The following is a 13254-nucleotide window of genomic DNA, read 5'->3' as shown; positions in this document are numbered from 1 at the left end:
TTTGGGTGCCACGGTCCCCATGCATCACAGGGGTGCTGCATGTGGAGCACGGGGCCCAAATGGCCACTTGAGCTGCTTGCTCCTCTGCGGCAGCCCGGATGAGCGGCGCAGAAGTCAGCTGAGCATCACGGCGGGAGGGGAAAGAGGGCCATGGCCATGTACATCACCGCCCCTCCCTCCTTCGCGTCCCCCCTTCACCTCCCGCCGTGGCGCTCAGCTAACTTCTGTGCTGCTCAGCCGGGCCGCTGCAGGGATGCCCAAACAGCTGCTTGCTCCACTTGCTCCCCCACAGCGGCCAGGCTGAGCGGCGCAAAAGCCGAGCACCATGGCAGGAGGCAAAAGGGGGTGGGGCGGTGACGTGCGGCGTGACAGGAGCTCCAGGCCCCGACCCTGGCTGTGAATGTCACTGCCTCACCCCCCTTCTCCTCCTGCAGTGGCGCTCGGCTGACTTCTGCACCGCTCAGCCGGGCCGCCACGTGGGAGCAAGTGGCACAAGCAACCGTTTGGGCTCCGTGGTCCCCCGAGTGAGAGTTAGGAGGGAGAGGAGAAGAGAAAGAGAAAGACCAAGAGAGAGGCAGGAGGAGGAGTAGAGCTGAGGGAGAGAGAGAGAGACCTGAAAATCCTGTCTTATGATGGGCTAATTGGCTAGTTCATACTAATACACAAGAAACCAAAAAAGAGTGAAAAAGAAGGCTGCTTCCGAACACAGAGAGGCACAAGTCACCTCACTTTAGACTGTCTGTCTGCTGCCTGACTATTGCTCACACACTTCCCTACAAAGGACCTGGGAGCCCCCAGATCATTTAAAGTGATAGCCCTACAATTTTAATACACCAATAAAAGCTTTTGTGGGCCAAATTCTGTCTGTCACATCGGTGAACCCATGACTCTGATGCAATGAGGTTGCACTGCAGAGATATACCTCCAGATAGAATCTGGCTCTGTAGCTGGAACCTGGTTAACACTTCTATTGTCAATGCATAAGCCAGGAAAAAAACAAACAAAAAGCTTTTTTTCTTTTCATGGTGCAATGTTGACAGAAGTACATAATGTAAATATTTGTAGTATGGTAGCCTCCAATCAAGGTAAGTGTTTCATTGTCCTAAGAACTGTACAGATACATAGTAAGAGACCCTACTCCAAGGAACTGACATACTAAAAAGACAAGACAGACAAAAAGTGGAGTGGAAACAGAGAAGGGAAGTGTTTACCCAAGCTCATGCTGCAGGTCTGTGTCTATCCAGATGCCTTTTTCCCTGGACCATAGCACCTCTCCAAATAATTGTGGTGATTTAGTGGAGGAGGGCAGGTGTAACTGGAATAAACTTGAGGAGTAATTTCCCCTGCCATACTACTATTTTTCTTGCTTTCCTGGGCACATGGCATGTGATTCCCTTCCCCTTGCCCGCCAAGCTTTATGTAATGTAGAGCCACATTAACTTTGCCTAAGAGCTATAGTTATGGGGCATTCTTTTTGAATGAATTTAATATAGGATAAACTTATAAAACTACAAATGGTCTGGTAGCACTTTAAAAATGTGAAATGAGACCTGCTGAAAGTCAAGCTAACAAACAGAGTATCAAGAGGGCAAACATTTATAACAACAAAATTATCACTTTCTTTCCCTTTCTGAACATATGATGTGAAGCAATAATATGTTTTTTGTTTTTTTAGAGTTTGATTCTGCTGTCTGTACTCATTAGGAAATCAGTGGGACCATTTGTATAGCAAGGTATAACTGAGATTGGTAGAATCAGGGTCTTTATGCTTGTTACAGGCAAGGGTAGTTGGAGTGGGAGAGGGAGGAGGAAATCCAGAAGCAGATTTTCACTATTTTAACATTACAATGGAAGTGTGTGTGGGGGGGGGGGGGGGGGGGGGAAGGGAGGGGTGAAATAGGGAGTAACAGGATTACTTTGTCAAGGATGCACATTCTTGCAGTTGTTACTGACCCATGGGGTATTGGCAGGTGATAACTGGAAAAGAGGACTGGGCAATTTTCCAAGTGGTAGCGGTTGCTGGTAGTAAAAATGCAATCAGGCTGCTGTGGCTGAAATAAATGGTCATTAGGACTGATTAAAGTCAGATTTAGGATGATTTAAGCAAATTAAAAGGGGAAACCCACAGCTTGTTTATAATGTAGCTCTGGTGTTATTTATATGATTGAGTCTGGTACTGCGAAAATGGGCATGTTTCTAGATTAGAGTCAACACTGGGACAACACAGGTGGGTTTTGTTTTCCTCTAAGGACATTGTGGGATGTCATTGCCTTTTAAGACTTGTTCTTTTGTTTTTAATTATAGTATTTGATCAGTGATCTATTAGTTTTCCACAATCTGATTTTTGTTTTTAATTATACCACTTTATCCTGTAAAATGGTATATTTTCAAGATGCCTTTTCTGCAGTGAGGGTGGACCAGAGCCGTTAGACATTTGGGCCTGATCTATGTTACACTGATGTAAATCAACAAGTAACATAAATAAATGGGCTTGAATCTGATCTTGGTTTACACTGGCTTTCTCCTATTATAATTGTCCCAGCTTTGTTGGAGTTTCTTAACTTGTTACATCTAGAACTGGTTTAGAATTTTTCAGCTAAACATTGAAAAATGCCAATTACTTCCATGCATTTTGTTTTGATTGGGCCAGTTTCAACTAATTTCCCATTTTGAGTGAGAGAGAGAGAGAGAGAGAGAATTCTGAAATGAAACATTTTGCTTTTGTATTTGAAATTACTTTTTATTTAAAAATTCAGGTTAATTTATAGATAATTGAAGCCATGCATAATTTATTGAGATTTTTAAAGAACATTTTGGATTTTTGGTTCATGAAAAAATTGTGGATTTCAACTTATTATTTGGGCTGGGAAAACTTTTTGAAATCTCAAATTTTTGCAGGATGAATTTTTTTTTCCTGACTGGCTCTACTTACATCAGAGTGAATGGAGAATCTGTCCCAGAGGTTAAACTGGTCTGGAAATGGCATAAGTGATAGCAGAATCAGGCCTACTGTAGTTAAAGTTTATTTGTTTCAACCTTTAAAAAAATATGTGCAAGGGAAAAGAAATATTTTTGGTTATGGCACTGCTAAAGAGTTATTTATGAACACAGTATAATTCTTTGATCTATTCTTTGACTTTACAGTGATAGCCTTTAAATATGCTATGTCAAATTGTGTATATGTATGTGAAAGTGTAAATTTATTGCTGCATTTATAGTATTAGGCAAGTATTTATTGGTTTTAAACACCATTAGTCTGGAAATCGACCAGAACTTTGACCTTTTTATGATGTGATTTACTGCTGTGAGCCTTCAAATTCCATGGACTCCATTTAAGTAAGTTTCAGGTTTGGGAAGACAAAAACTGGAGCTAAATCTGTCTTTAACTCAGTAGGGTATTTTTAAATAGAACAAGTATATTGAACCATCATGACCAAGATGAACATTTAAAGCTGTGTGAGAAATGCAACTTAGATTTCTTAAGCCATTTCACGCAGCATGTAAAATGCTGATGTGGCTTTTACAAATCTCAGTCAGACCTCTCTTTCTCTCTTTGATACACACAACAGATATGTAACATTTTTATTTTGCTATATCCTACATAGTGAATCATCAGGTGAGTGACATGAGTGTAAAACTAAAAGGATAAAAAATAAGTGATGGAAAGTTACCACTTAGTGGGTACCGTATATTTTTCATTTTGATAGCTTTTCAAATGGAGCAAGTTTTGACCAGGAGAGGGATTCTGTCTGAGCCATTGAATTAGTACCACATTTATCAGCATTATGATTCATTATGTAGTTTAGCCTTGCCCAAATATAACCAATCAAATACATGTTTCCCTTTTAATTGGGCATACCAATTACTGTTCTCAGAACGCCTGTTAATTAACTGTTCAGTTGCCTTCAAGTAAAGAGCTCCTTATCTTGCTGTCCCTACATGAGTGAGTCAAGTGTCTTGGTTTCAAACACCCACAGCACAATGGGATTATGCATACAAGTAAGGGCTATGTTTTGGACCCTTGATTTGAAGTGATATATACATGAGAGCCAAGTGACATTTTTCTTCATTGTGCAAGTTCCAAAGATACTAAACGGTCATGTTCTGAGACAAGGTGACTGTTTGGAACAGGTTTAATTTTTCAGACCAGTAATTGGTAGTGGTTGTCAAGAGGTTTTTTCCCCCCTGGGTTTAGGTCCAATCAGTTTGAAGATATTTTCTATCATCCAGAAAAAGCCACATGGGCCTGATTACTCTGTGGGGGAGGGGGCTCCTCCTGGAGCTCCCTAATTGGGGAAGAGGAATAATTTGTGGCACCAGTTTAAAGGGGTACAGCAAACTTGTTCCCCTGCAAGGCTAGCGAGCTTTGCTGACTGCACAGAGTGAGACCAAGGGGTGTGTGTGTGTATGTACTACATTGTGGCCTACTCTTCATCCAAGCTGCCCTCTTTCAGGTGTGATGCTGCCAGGGATTGAAAGCCTCATGACAGCTGTCTCTGCACTCAGGGCTATGATTTAGGTTTTCCTGTTGTAGGGCATACAAGTATGGGCAAAGGCTCCTTTCCTGCTCCCTCCCATGCATGGCCACTTCAGGGAGAAGCATAGCTATCTCTTAGGGAGCAGCTCAGCCCCTCACTCCTATTTTTAAAATAACACGAAAAAAAATAAGGAAGAAAATGTAGTAAGGGTTATTACATTACTGGGTAGGGGGCACATGGTGTATGGAGAATGAAGCTGAAGAGAGTGTCTTGATGTGGCTATTCATTCCTGAGTTGCCATATGGTCCTTGCTTTGACAGCAAAGCCAGCTGGCAATTACTCCTACTTTGGGGACCTGCCCTCAAAGGCAATGGGAGATTTGCTACTGACTTCATTGGGAGCAGGAGAGGATCAGTACAGTACTGATCTAAGTTACATGCAAAGTCCAGTTGTAGATACGGCATCAGGCTTTTTGTGGGAAATGCTTTTTAAACTACCCATCTCTTCAGATGGTGCTTGTCTGTGCATGATGCATTTCATCACTAGCAAAGAACTGCCTTTCCATAGGAAAACCCACACAATGGAAAGGAAACCCTCATGGCAATCTCCTCACATTTCTCCTCCCTTTTGTACTATCCTGGAAAATATAGATGTTGGAGCAAAAGATGCTGCTGCACCCCCCTGGCTTGAAGTGGTTTCCATCGTATACATTCAATGTGTACAAATTGTCCCAGCGGAGCTGCTGGGAAACCCTGGAATCTATGGGTGTTCTGAGAAATGTGCCGGACTTGGGGCTTTGCCAGATCTATCCACCTGGATGTCTGTGTTCCTCCACATTTCCCGTTGACCTCCTAAGGCGGCTCCTCTATCTCTCTGTAAGGAATGTGCTTACAGAGAGCTTCTTAGCCAGGGAATATATTAGTCTTCCTCCGTGTATATTTTTGTGGTTTGGTTTATCATATACTAAATACACCGAGACACTACGTTAGTACAGAGCTCAGAAACTGCTGCAGACCATGGCAGCTTCCCTACAGTAGGAACTGAACAAAGAGGTCACTGCAGTACACCTCAGAGCTGCTTCAAATAGACTAACTGTGCTCTAAGGTTAACATGACCACAAACTAGGCACCTTTTTGAATTTGGATCAGCGGGGTCTATGTTGAACAGTTAGACCATAACACATTATCACACTCCATTATTCGCATCCTTCAGTCTCTTTGAAAGTTAGTGAAAACCTGTTGGTTTTTTTTAAATAGAAGTATGAATTAAGGAAACAGTGATTCTGCTACTCAGTTTATGCCACTGTGGTTAAAGCATTGTAATGGGTGGGAGCTGTTGAGAGAAACATTTAATATATAGAAACGTGTTAGAAATGAAACATGTAATATGTAGTAGACAGACTTTTAAAACATATTTTCTGTAGAATAGGACTTTTCTTTTTTTTTAAAGTAAATTGCAGTTTGATAGGTGAGGTTACTCGGAGACAGATTTGTTTGTATAGTGAAGATATATCATATGATGTTGGGATTGCTACATACTCAGACCTCCTGCCAAGGCCTGCTAGAGCTTGACCTCAGAAGCTGTAGTCAGGAGCTTGGCAAGCTCTGAGGAGCATTCACTGTTAAGGGCCTGGGGCTTCAACCTTACCAGCATCCCAGTACTATAGTCCATGTTCATTCTCCTCTGTTACTTAAAATACTTCCAGTTCGCAGATGTCTTTTTAGAATATGATTCATCTTTAGATTCACTTTTGCCTTGAATCTTTTGCAGTCCCACCAGTGCAAGGGGAGCACAACATTTATACCAACTCTGAGTAATCACTTCATACTCGCTTTGCATTTGGTTGGCACTAGTATAATTGACCACACGAGGAGCAGGGCAGTGGGTGGACTGGAGACATTGTTTGCCTTAAATGCATTGTCTCGTTGACCTTAGAGCAGGGGTGTGGAACCTTTGAATCGGGGGCTGCTGACCCATAGAAAAATCAGTCGGGGGCCACACGCAAGTGAGAAGCAGAAGAAAAACCCCTCACTGTGGTCCTTGAATGTGGGGAGTATCTTTCTCCTTTTCATTCCCCTCATACACCAGAGCCTAGTAGATTTTGTGTGCTCCAGCCCCACGGGGGAACAGCGGGGAGATTGGAGTGCCAGAGTAGGCTCCTCAATGCTGGGAGGGGCCCTGAGCCTCAGGGACTGGACCCAGGCAAGCTGAGAGCCACAACTGGCCCCGGGGGCCTGAGATTCCCCACCCATGCCTTAGAGTAAAGGCACAATCAACACAAATAAGTCTCCCTGCTGTAGCTCTGGCCAAATAATTCCTATACATTTAATACTGAATGACGTGACTGGTGACAGTTCTTATTTATGGACCAGCTTTTTATCGAGACATATTTTGATATTTCCCCCCATTGTTCATCCATTTTGGGGCCTGATCCTGCACCTACTGTAGTTAATGGAAGTTTTGCCATTAACTTAAATGGGACATGATTAGGCTTTTACTGTGTTTCCTGAATTTTTGTTTTGACCAGACTTCTAAGAGCATATTGAATGTCACACACTTTCCATATATATAGTACGGAATGTAACCTAAATGGTGAATAATTCAGTTTGATTCATAAAACTGTTGGCTGTTAAGTCTATAGTAAACAACATCTGCTAGACTGGAAGCATCCTTACAAAGCTCTCTCTGAAATATTAGCAGGCTGGAACTTTGCAGCTTCCAGCAAAAAATCTGTGAACTAAAATGACTAAAGCAATGGTGCATGCAACTACAATTTCCTTAATAGAAGCAATTAGAATAGCGATATATTTTTTTTAATTTCTGTGTGTCTGGGAGCTAAATAGAAATATTTATAAATGATTAGTTTAATTTTGCTGATGCATTCATTAGAGAAGCCCAAGAGCAGCTGGGAGACTGAGAGGAGCTGTGAACCGAGAACAAGAGGGAGCTCATAAAGGCAAGAGACTGAACGGCAGCCAAGCGAGCCAAGTAATCCACAGGGCAATGCAGAGGAGTTGGGCAAAAACCAAATAGACATGCTTCATGGGCTTTTTTTTGGTCCCTCCTCCCCTCTGAGGCCCATCAAGCAACTCCCCTTTTGTGTTAATCTGAGCAAGGAAAAAAGTTTGGTTAATTAAAAGCCTGTCTTTTCTTCATTTTCTAAAGAAGCTAGAGTAAAATAACATGCACTCTTGACTGAGAGGGAGGGGCAGAAGTGCCTGATCAGGTCTTACCCTGACAATCCCATTCAGTGCTAAGAACGAGGACAGGGAATCAGTTCATTCAAGTGGATGTTGTTTGTTGAATGGGATATTCTCCTAGGAAATCCCCACATAGAATCTATCCTGCCTGCTCGGAACAGAGGTAAAAACATTTTGTATATGGAATGTTTTACGGACAGACCCTAAATGTGGGCACAAGAGATTTTAGCAAATAAAGATTATGAAAATGTTATGTAATTATAAGACATATCCTGTTATACATTTCTTCTTCTGTCCCAGCACTTTAACAAAACTTTGAGAAGAACTTTAAAACTGATTACTTTATTCTGGTTTTAGCAGACTACCAACAGATACCCGATGCAGCTATTCCTGATGAGAACTACAGGTGCTGGCCTTCTTACCATCACAAGGGCTGCCTTCTGTCTGTGTTTGATATCAACGAAGCCATTGAGATTTGTGAGAATCACTCCCAGTGCAAAGCTTTTGTCTTGACCAACCAGACAACGTGGACAGGTAACAGGCGCCTTTAAACAAATCGGTAGCTGATACAAATAAATCTGTGAACATGTAACACTGAAGCAGGATTATGGGAGCATAGTTGCTAGAAGTGGGAGGATGTCTCTTAAGGCTCACTGGGGGCTAAGCAGACGAGGTAGGATAGGCTGTACTTGTGCTCCATAGATTGGGGGGAGAGGTCTATGCATGGACTCAGAATAGCTTGGCATGAAGGAATCAACTGGGGGCAACTGGACAGGGATCTCAGGGACTGGACCTCCTTCGGAGTTTCATATGAGTAAGATAAGCAAGATTTGGCCCAACATTTGAATTTGTAACAAATATTCAAGACCATATGACCTGGTTTGAAATTAGGCCCATCCCTCCTTCCATCCCTCAGCTGTGACTTTGTGGCAGCCAAAAGAGAGTCCTCATCCTGACAAGAATGCCATGCTGTCGTCAGCTGTAACATAAGCAGCGGGTGTTCTGAGTTAGATACTGTTTGTTGGTAAGAAGAATTGGCCCCACCTTCTAGACAAAGGATGGTTCAGTGGTTAGAGCACCATCCTAAGATCTGGGAGAGCTGGGGTTAAATCTTTGCTCTGCCATAGACTTCCTGGATGACTGTGGGCAAGTCACTTTGCCTCTGCACAGGACTGCTGATTGGAGGGAATAGGGGAAAGGACATCAGCTTGGGTATCCACATCCATGGATGTGTGTGCAGAGATGGATACAAATTTTGTATCAGTGCAGGGTTCTGACTACTGGAAAGCCATTTCTAGTGTAATCAGATCTATATGCAAATGACAGTACAGTGACACAAACCACCAAAAAGGGAATAAAATGTAAGACAGAAATGTAAAAATGACACTCTGTGGGCATAACATTGTGCCCCTTTGTGGGTAGATAGCAAAGAGGCAGGCCTATGTATTTAGAAGTGGTTACTTAGTTGGTAGCTTAGTTTCTGGTGTCCAGCTAGATGCATCCTAAATCTGATTCTTCGCTAGTGTAAATCGATGTAGCTTTGATTTTAGTGGAATTGTGTTAATTTAAACCAGGCCAGAATCTGTCCTTTTATCTCTCCCAGCTAACCCAATAGTGAAGGCAGCTACAATAATCACTTTAAAAAAAGTTTTGTCCATAGGGGAGAACCTCTATTGGCTATAAGGTGTGATATGCAGCTGTGGCTCTTCATATCTGTTGTGCGCACCAAAGACATAAACAGAGGCTTACCTCAAACCACGAGTATATCACAGGCACATACCTTTTCTTGAGGAGCCAACGCTTTCTAACTGATCACAACCCACTGTCCATTACATGACAATCAAACACATTAAATATACCATTTAAAAGCACTTTCTTTAGCTCTGGTGAAATTTGTAGGCAGTAAGGAACTGCGCTCTAACTGAATGTCACCATCAAAATAATTCCTTAAAATACTTCACTTGCTGCTGTGTTATCACTTGATTTTTCATGCATTGATTATTTAAAACCACAGTAGCTGGCATCCAGATTAGCATGTGATTTGGTTTTGGGGAAATACTGTTATCCAGCTTAAGAAGCAGAATTTGTGGAATATCATTTGGCTGTATTACCTAGACACACAGGCTACGTTTAGACTGGCATGATTTTCTGCAAAAGCACTTTTTGTGCAAAAGCGTCCGTGCCAATCTAGACGCGCTTTTCCGCAAAAAAGCCCCGATCGCCATTTTCGTGATCGGGGCTTTTTTGCGCAAAACAAATCTGAGCTGTCTACACTGGCCCTTTTGCGCAAAGCTTTTGCGCAAAAGGACTTTTGCCCAAACGGGAGCAGCATAGTATTTCTGCAAGAAACACTGATATCTTAAGTGAGATCGTCAGTGTTCTTGCAGAAATTCAAGTGGCCAGCGTAGACAGCTGGCAAGTTTTTCCGCAAAAGCAGCTGCTTTTGTGGAAAAACTTACCAGTCTAGACACAGCCAGAAGGTAAGAGAAAGCTGAATAACTGCATAAAGACACAGTAGCGTATATTCCTATGACTTTCCTTTATCAAACACAGCAGATGCAATAGGCCTTAAATGAATTCAGGCTTATGCAAGGGTTATCATGTAACTGAAACTGAACAGGGGGTATGTCTACACTACCCCGCTAGTTCGAACTAGGAGGGTAATGTAGGCATACCGCACTTGCAAATGAAGCCCGGGATTTGAATTTCCCGGGCTTCATTTGCATGAGCGGGGAGCCGCCATTTTTAAAACCCCGCTGGTTCGAACCCCGTGCAGCGCGGCTACACGGGGCACGAACTAGGTAGTTCGAACGAGGAAGCCTAGTTCGAGCTACCTAGTTCGTGCCCCGTGTAGCTGCGCTGCACGGGGTTCAAACCAGCGGGGTTTTAAAAATGGCGGCTCCCCGCTCATGCAAATGAAGCCCGGGAAATTCAAATCCCGGGCTTCATTTGCAAGTGCGGTATGCCTACATTACCCTCCTAGTTCGAACTAGTGGGGTAGTGTAGACATACCCAGGCTGCCCATCATTCAGTGGGTTTTATTGTAGTAGCTTGTTGTAAAAAGAGAAAATCTGCTATTCTGAAATCTGAATTAAGTAATCTGTTGTGTTGCAGCTCAGATTTTTATCTAGCAGCTGTATTTCAGACTAGGCCCATTTGGTGCATATCTACTTTTTTAGTAGGTTAAAGTAGTCTAAGAACATATTCTTGAATGATCCAGTGATTGTCCTTCATGTAAGCTGTTATCCAGAGCCCACTAAAATCTATGGGATAATGGAGAGACCGGGCTTCTGATTGGGGAGGAAGGATTATAAGGGACAGTTGGGGCCTGAAGCCCTGGACCCTTTAAATTGTCACCAGAGCCCTGCATGGTGCAGTCTGGGTGGCACTGAGGGGCTGGCTGCTTCTAGCTCCCACCCCTTTCACCCGAGGCCCTGCACTTTGCAGGGGAGCCTTGGATCTGAGCTCTCCCTTCTCATTGCCCAGTGCCTGGCAAAGTCACCAGCCCAGTGTACAGTCTAGAGACTCGTTTAACTCCTGATTTCTATAAATAAATCAGATTAATACAATTTTAATCTGCAAGTGCTTCCTTTAGTTATACCTGGGCAATTCCACAGAACCAAATCTTGACCACACTTATCCTAGCATATATCTGGAATAGCTCTATTAGGCCAAATTCTGCTCTTAGTGATATTGGGTTGAATCCATAATAACCCTATGGGAAGCAATGCAGTTTTGGTGTAACAGAGCGCAGTTTGGCCCTTGTGAATTAAGTAGGAAAAACTCCAGATGTATATCAGCTTTTAAGAGAGAAGAATTTGGCCTCCTGTATAGTTTAAAGAAAGAAGAGAAAGAATCAGGATATGAGAGTTCAATGTTTGAAACAGACCAAACTTTTGGTCATCACTTCTAATCTATTCTTCTTTCATGTTCTGTTTAGGTCGGCAGCTTGTCTTCTTCAAAATGGGCTCAAATCATATCGTGCCTGATCCTGACAAGATAACTTATGTGAAAGTGACAGGCTGATAGTTTAAGTGGCTTACTCTGACTTGTAAATGACAGGAGCTGTTGGTGTATAAATATAGACAGCTGTTACGTACAAGATATCTGCAGTAGGGGGAGAGAGAATTGCACTATTACTCATTCTAATCTAGAGTGCTAAACAAAACTTTAAAGAAAAGACCAGGATGAATGTGCAATACAACATTTTGAAAATGTGATTTTAAGAAAACAAACAAACAAAACCAAAATGTGATACACTGTTTTGAATATAAGGTAGGCTATAAAGCAATAGGCAACTCTGGCTTTTCTAACCAAGGTTAATGAGCTATACATAATTGCACAGGGTTGAAAGTTCATAACTTCCATAGGAAGTCTGGGTCCTCTGCCATGCTATTTATTTGGGCAAGTATAATCGCTACACAGTTGATAAAGCTTATCCGTTAGAAAGCTAAATGTCAAACCTTATAGAAGACAATCAACATTTGTGTTACTATTGTCAAATATGCAAGACCAAAATCATTTGTAGAAATATTATGGGCCTGTCATCAATGGATCTCAGCCATATTTATAATTTCAAAAATGTAGCCAATTTCATTGTTTTAAAAGTTTATGAAATTTTATCTTTAATTTAAGAAAGCCATATTTCAGTTGTTTAGACCCTGATCTAGCAAAGCACTTAAGCACATGCCTACTTGAAGCATGAGTAGCCCCACTGAAGCCATGGGGATTTATGCTAGTGCTTATATGCTTTGCTGAATAGGAATAGCTTTAAGTATATACTTAAGTGCTTTGCTGAATTAAAACCTTAAACACTGTCCAAAATGTCCTTTAAGGTATATCACTGACACATCAGCAGAGAAAATCAGTAGTTTCAACACCACAATTTTTGATGAAAATCTTGCAGTGGAATACTTTCCATCTGTATCCTTATCAAATCCTTGGTTTTCTAAGGTGTTTCTTACTAGTTCTTAGAACAAATGAAATGAAAACTCAACACTAGCCTTAAATTCAATATAAATAGATGCATTTTATAGGCATAGTGTGTCTAGAGAATTTGCTTTCAGTGAAAGCAATAAACTAAATACTAAAAGTGACCGATGTCATACTTTTTGTAGTTTGTACATTCAGAAAGTTTTGTACTTAATTTGTCCTTAAATTGTTTATTTTTGTAAAAAATATTAAAAAAATAAAATGTGTCAACTTGTTCCTGTGCTTCCAATTAAGGCCTGCGCCCTGTGAGGATGTATGCATGTTCTGAACTTCGAGTGTTGTGAGTAATGTGTGTAAATCTTTACAGAACTGGGATATAAGATACCCCAATTTTACCTTAGGATATACATGACTCCTTACTGACTTCAGGGCGGATCTGGTGTGTGAATCCATGAGAGAAGTTTAGCCCTGTGTGTGTGTTTGTCTATGCTGAAATAGGTGACCTTTAGGTTGAGAGACCATGTTTCAGTAGCTTCTCTTCCTTTGTGACTTCAGTCATGTAAATATAGCTAACTGGTGTTCAAACATTTTGAGTTAACAATTTATTAGAATAGAATCTGAAGTAATTAATCATAGGGCTACAT

At 41.7% G+C, this 13254-nt stretch overlaps 1 protein-coding gene across 2 annotated transcripts in view; it reads left to right on the top strand.

Annotated features, from left to right (window-relative positions):
- PKDCC (protein kinase domain containing, cytoplasmic) overlaps nt 1-12876 on the top strand; it is a 50656-nt gene extending 37780 nt beyond the window's left edge. The window contains exons 6-7 of one of the 2 annotated variants that reach the window (XM_006133974.5): nt 8039-8212; nt 11619-12876. In XM_006133974.5, the coding sequence (XP_006134036.3) occupies nt 8039-8212; nt 11619-11704 (260 nt within the window). In that variant the 3' untranslated portion in view covers nt 11705-12876. Of the gene's footprint in view, nt 1-8035; nt 8213-11618 lie in introns of both variants that reach the window. The other variant, XM_006133973.5, reaches the window with a different exon arrangement.
- The last annotated feature ends 378 nt before the right edge of the window (nt 12877-13254 follow it).

This window comes from Pelodiscus sinensis, chromosome 3 (assembly GCF_052426305.1).
Source record: "Pelodiscus sinensis isolate ZL-2025 chromosome 3, ASM5242630v1, whole genome shotgun sequence".
Lineage (NCBI taxonomy): Eukaryota > Metazoa > Chordata > Testudines > Trionychidae > Pelodiscus > Pelodiscus sinensis.
The sequence above is the reverse complement of the archived record's forward strand: the minus strand, read 5'-3'. Positions and strand labels throughout refer to the sequence as shown.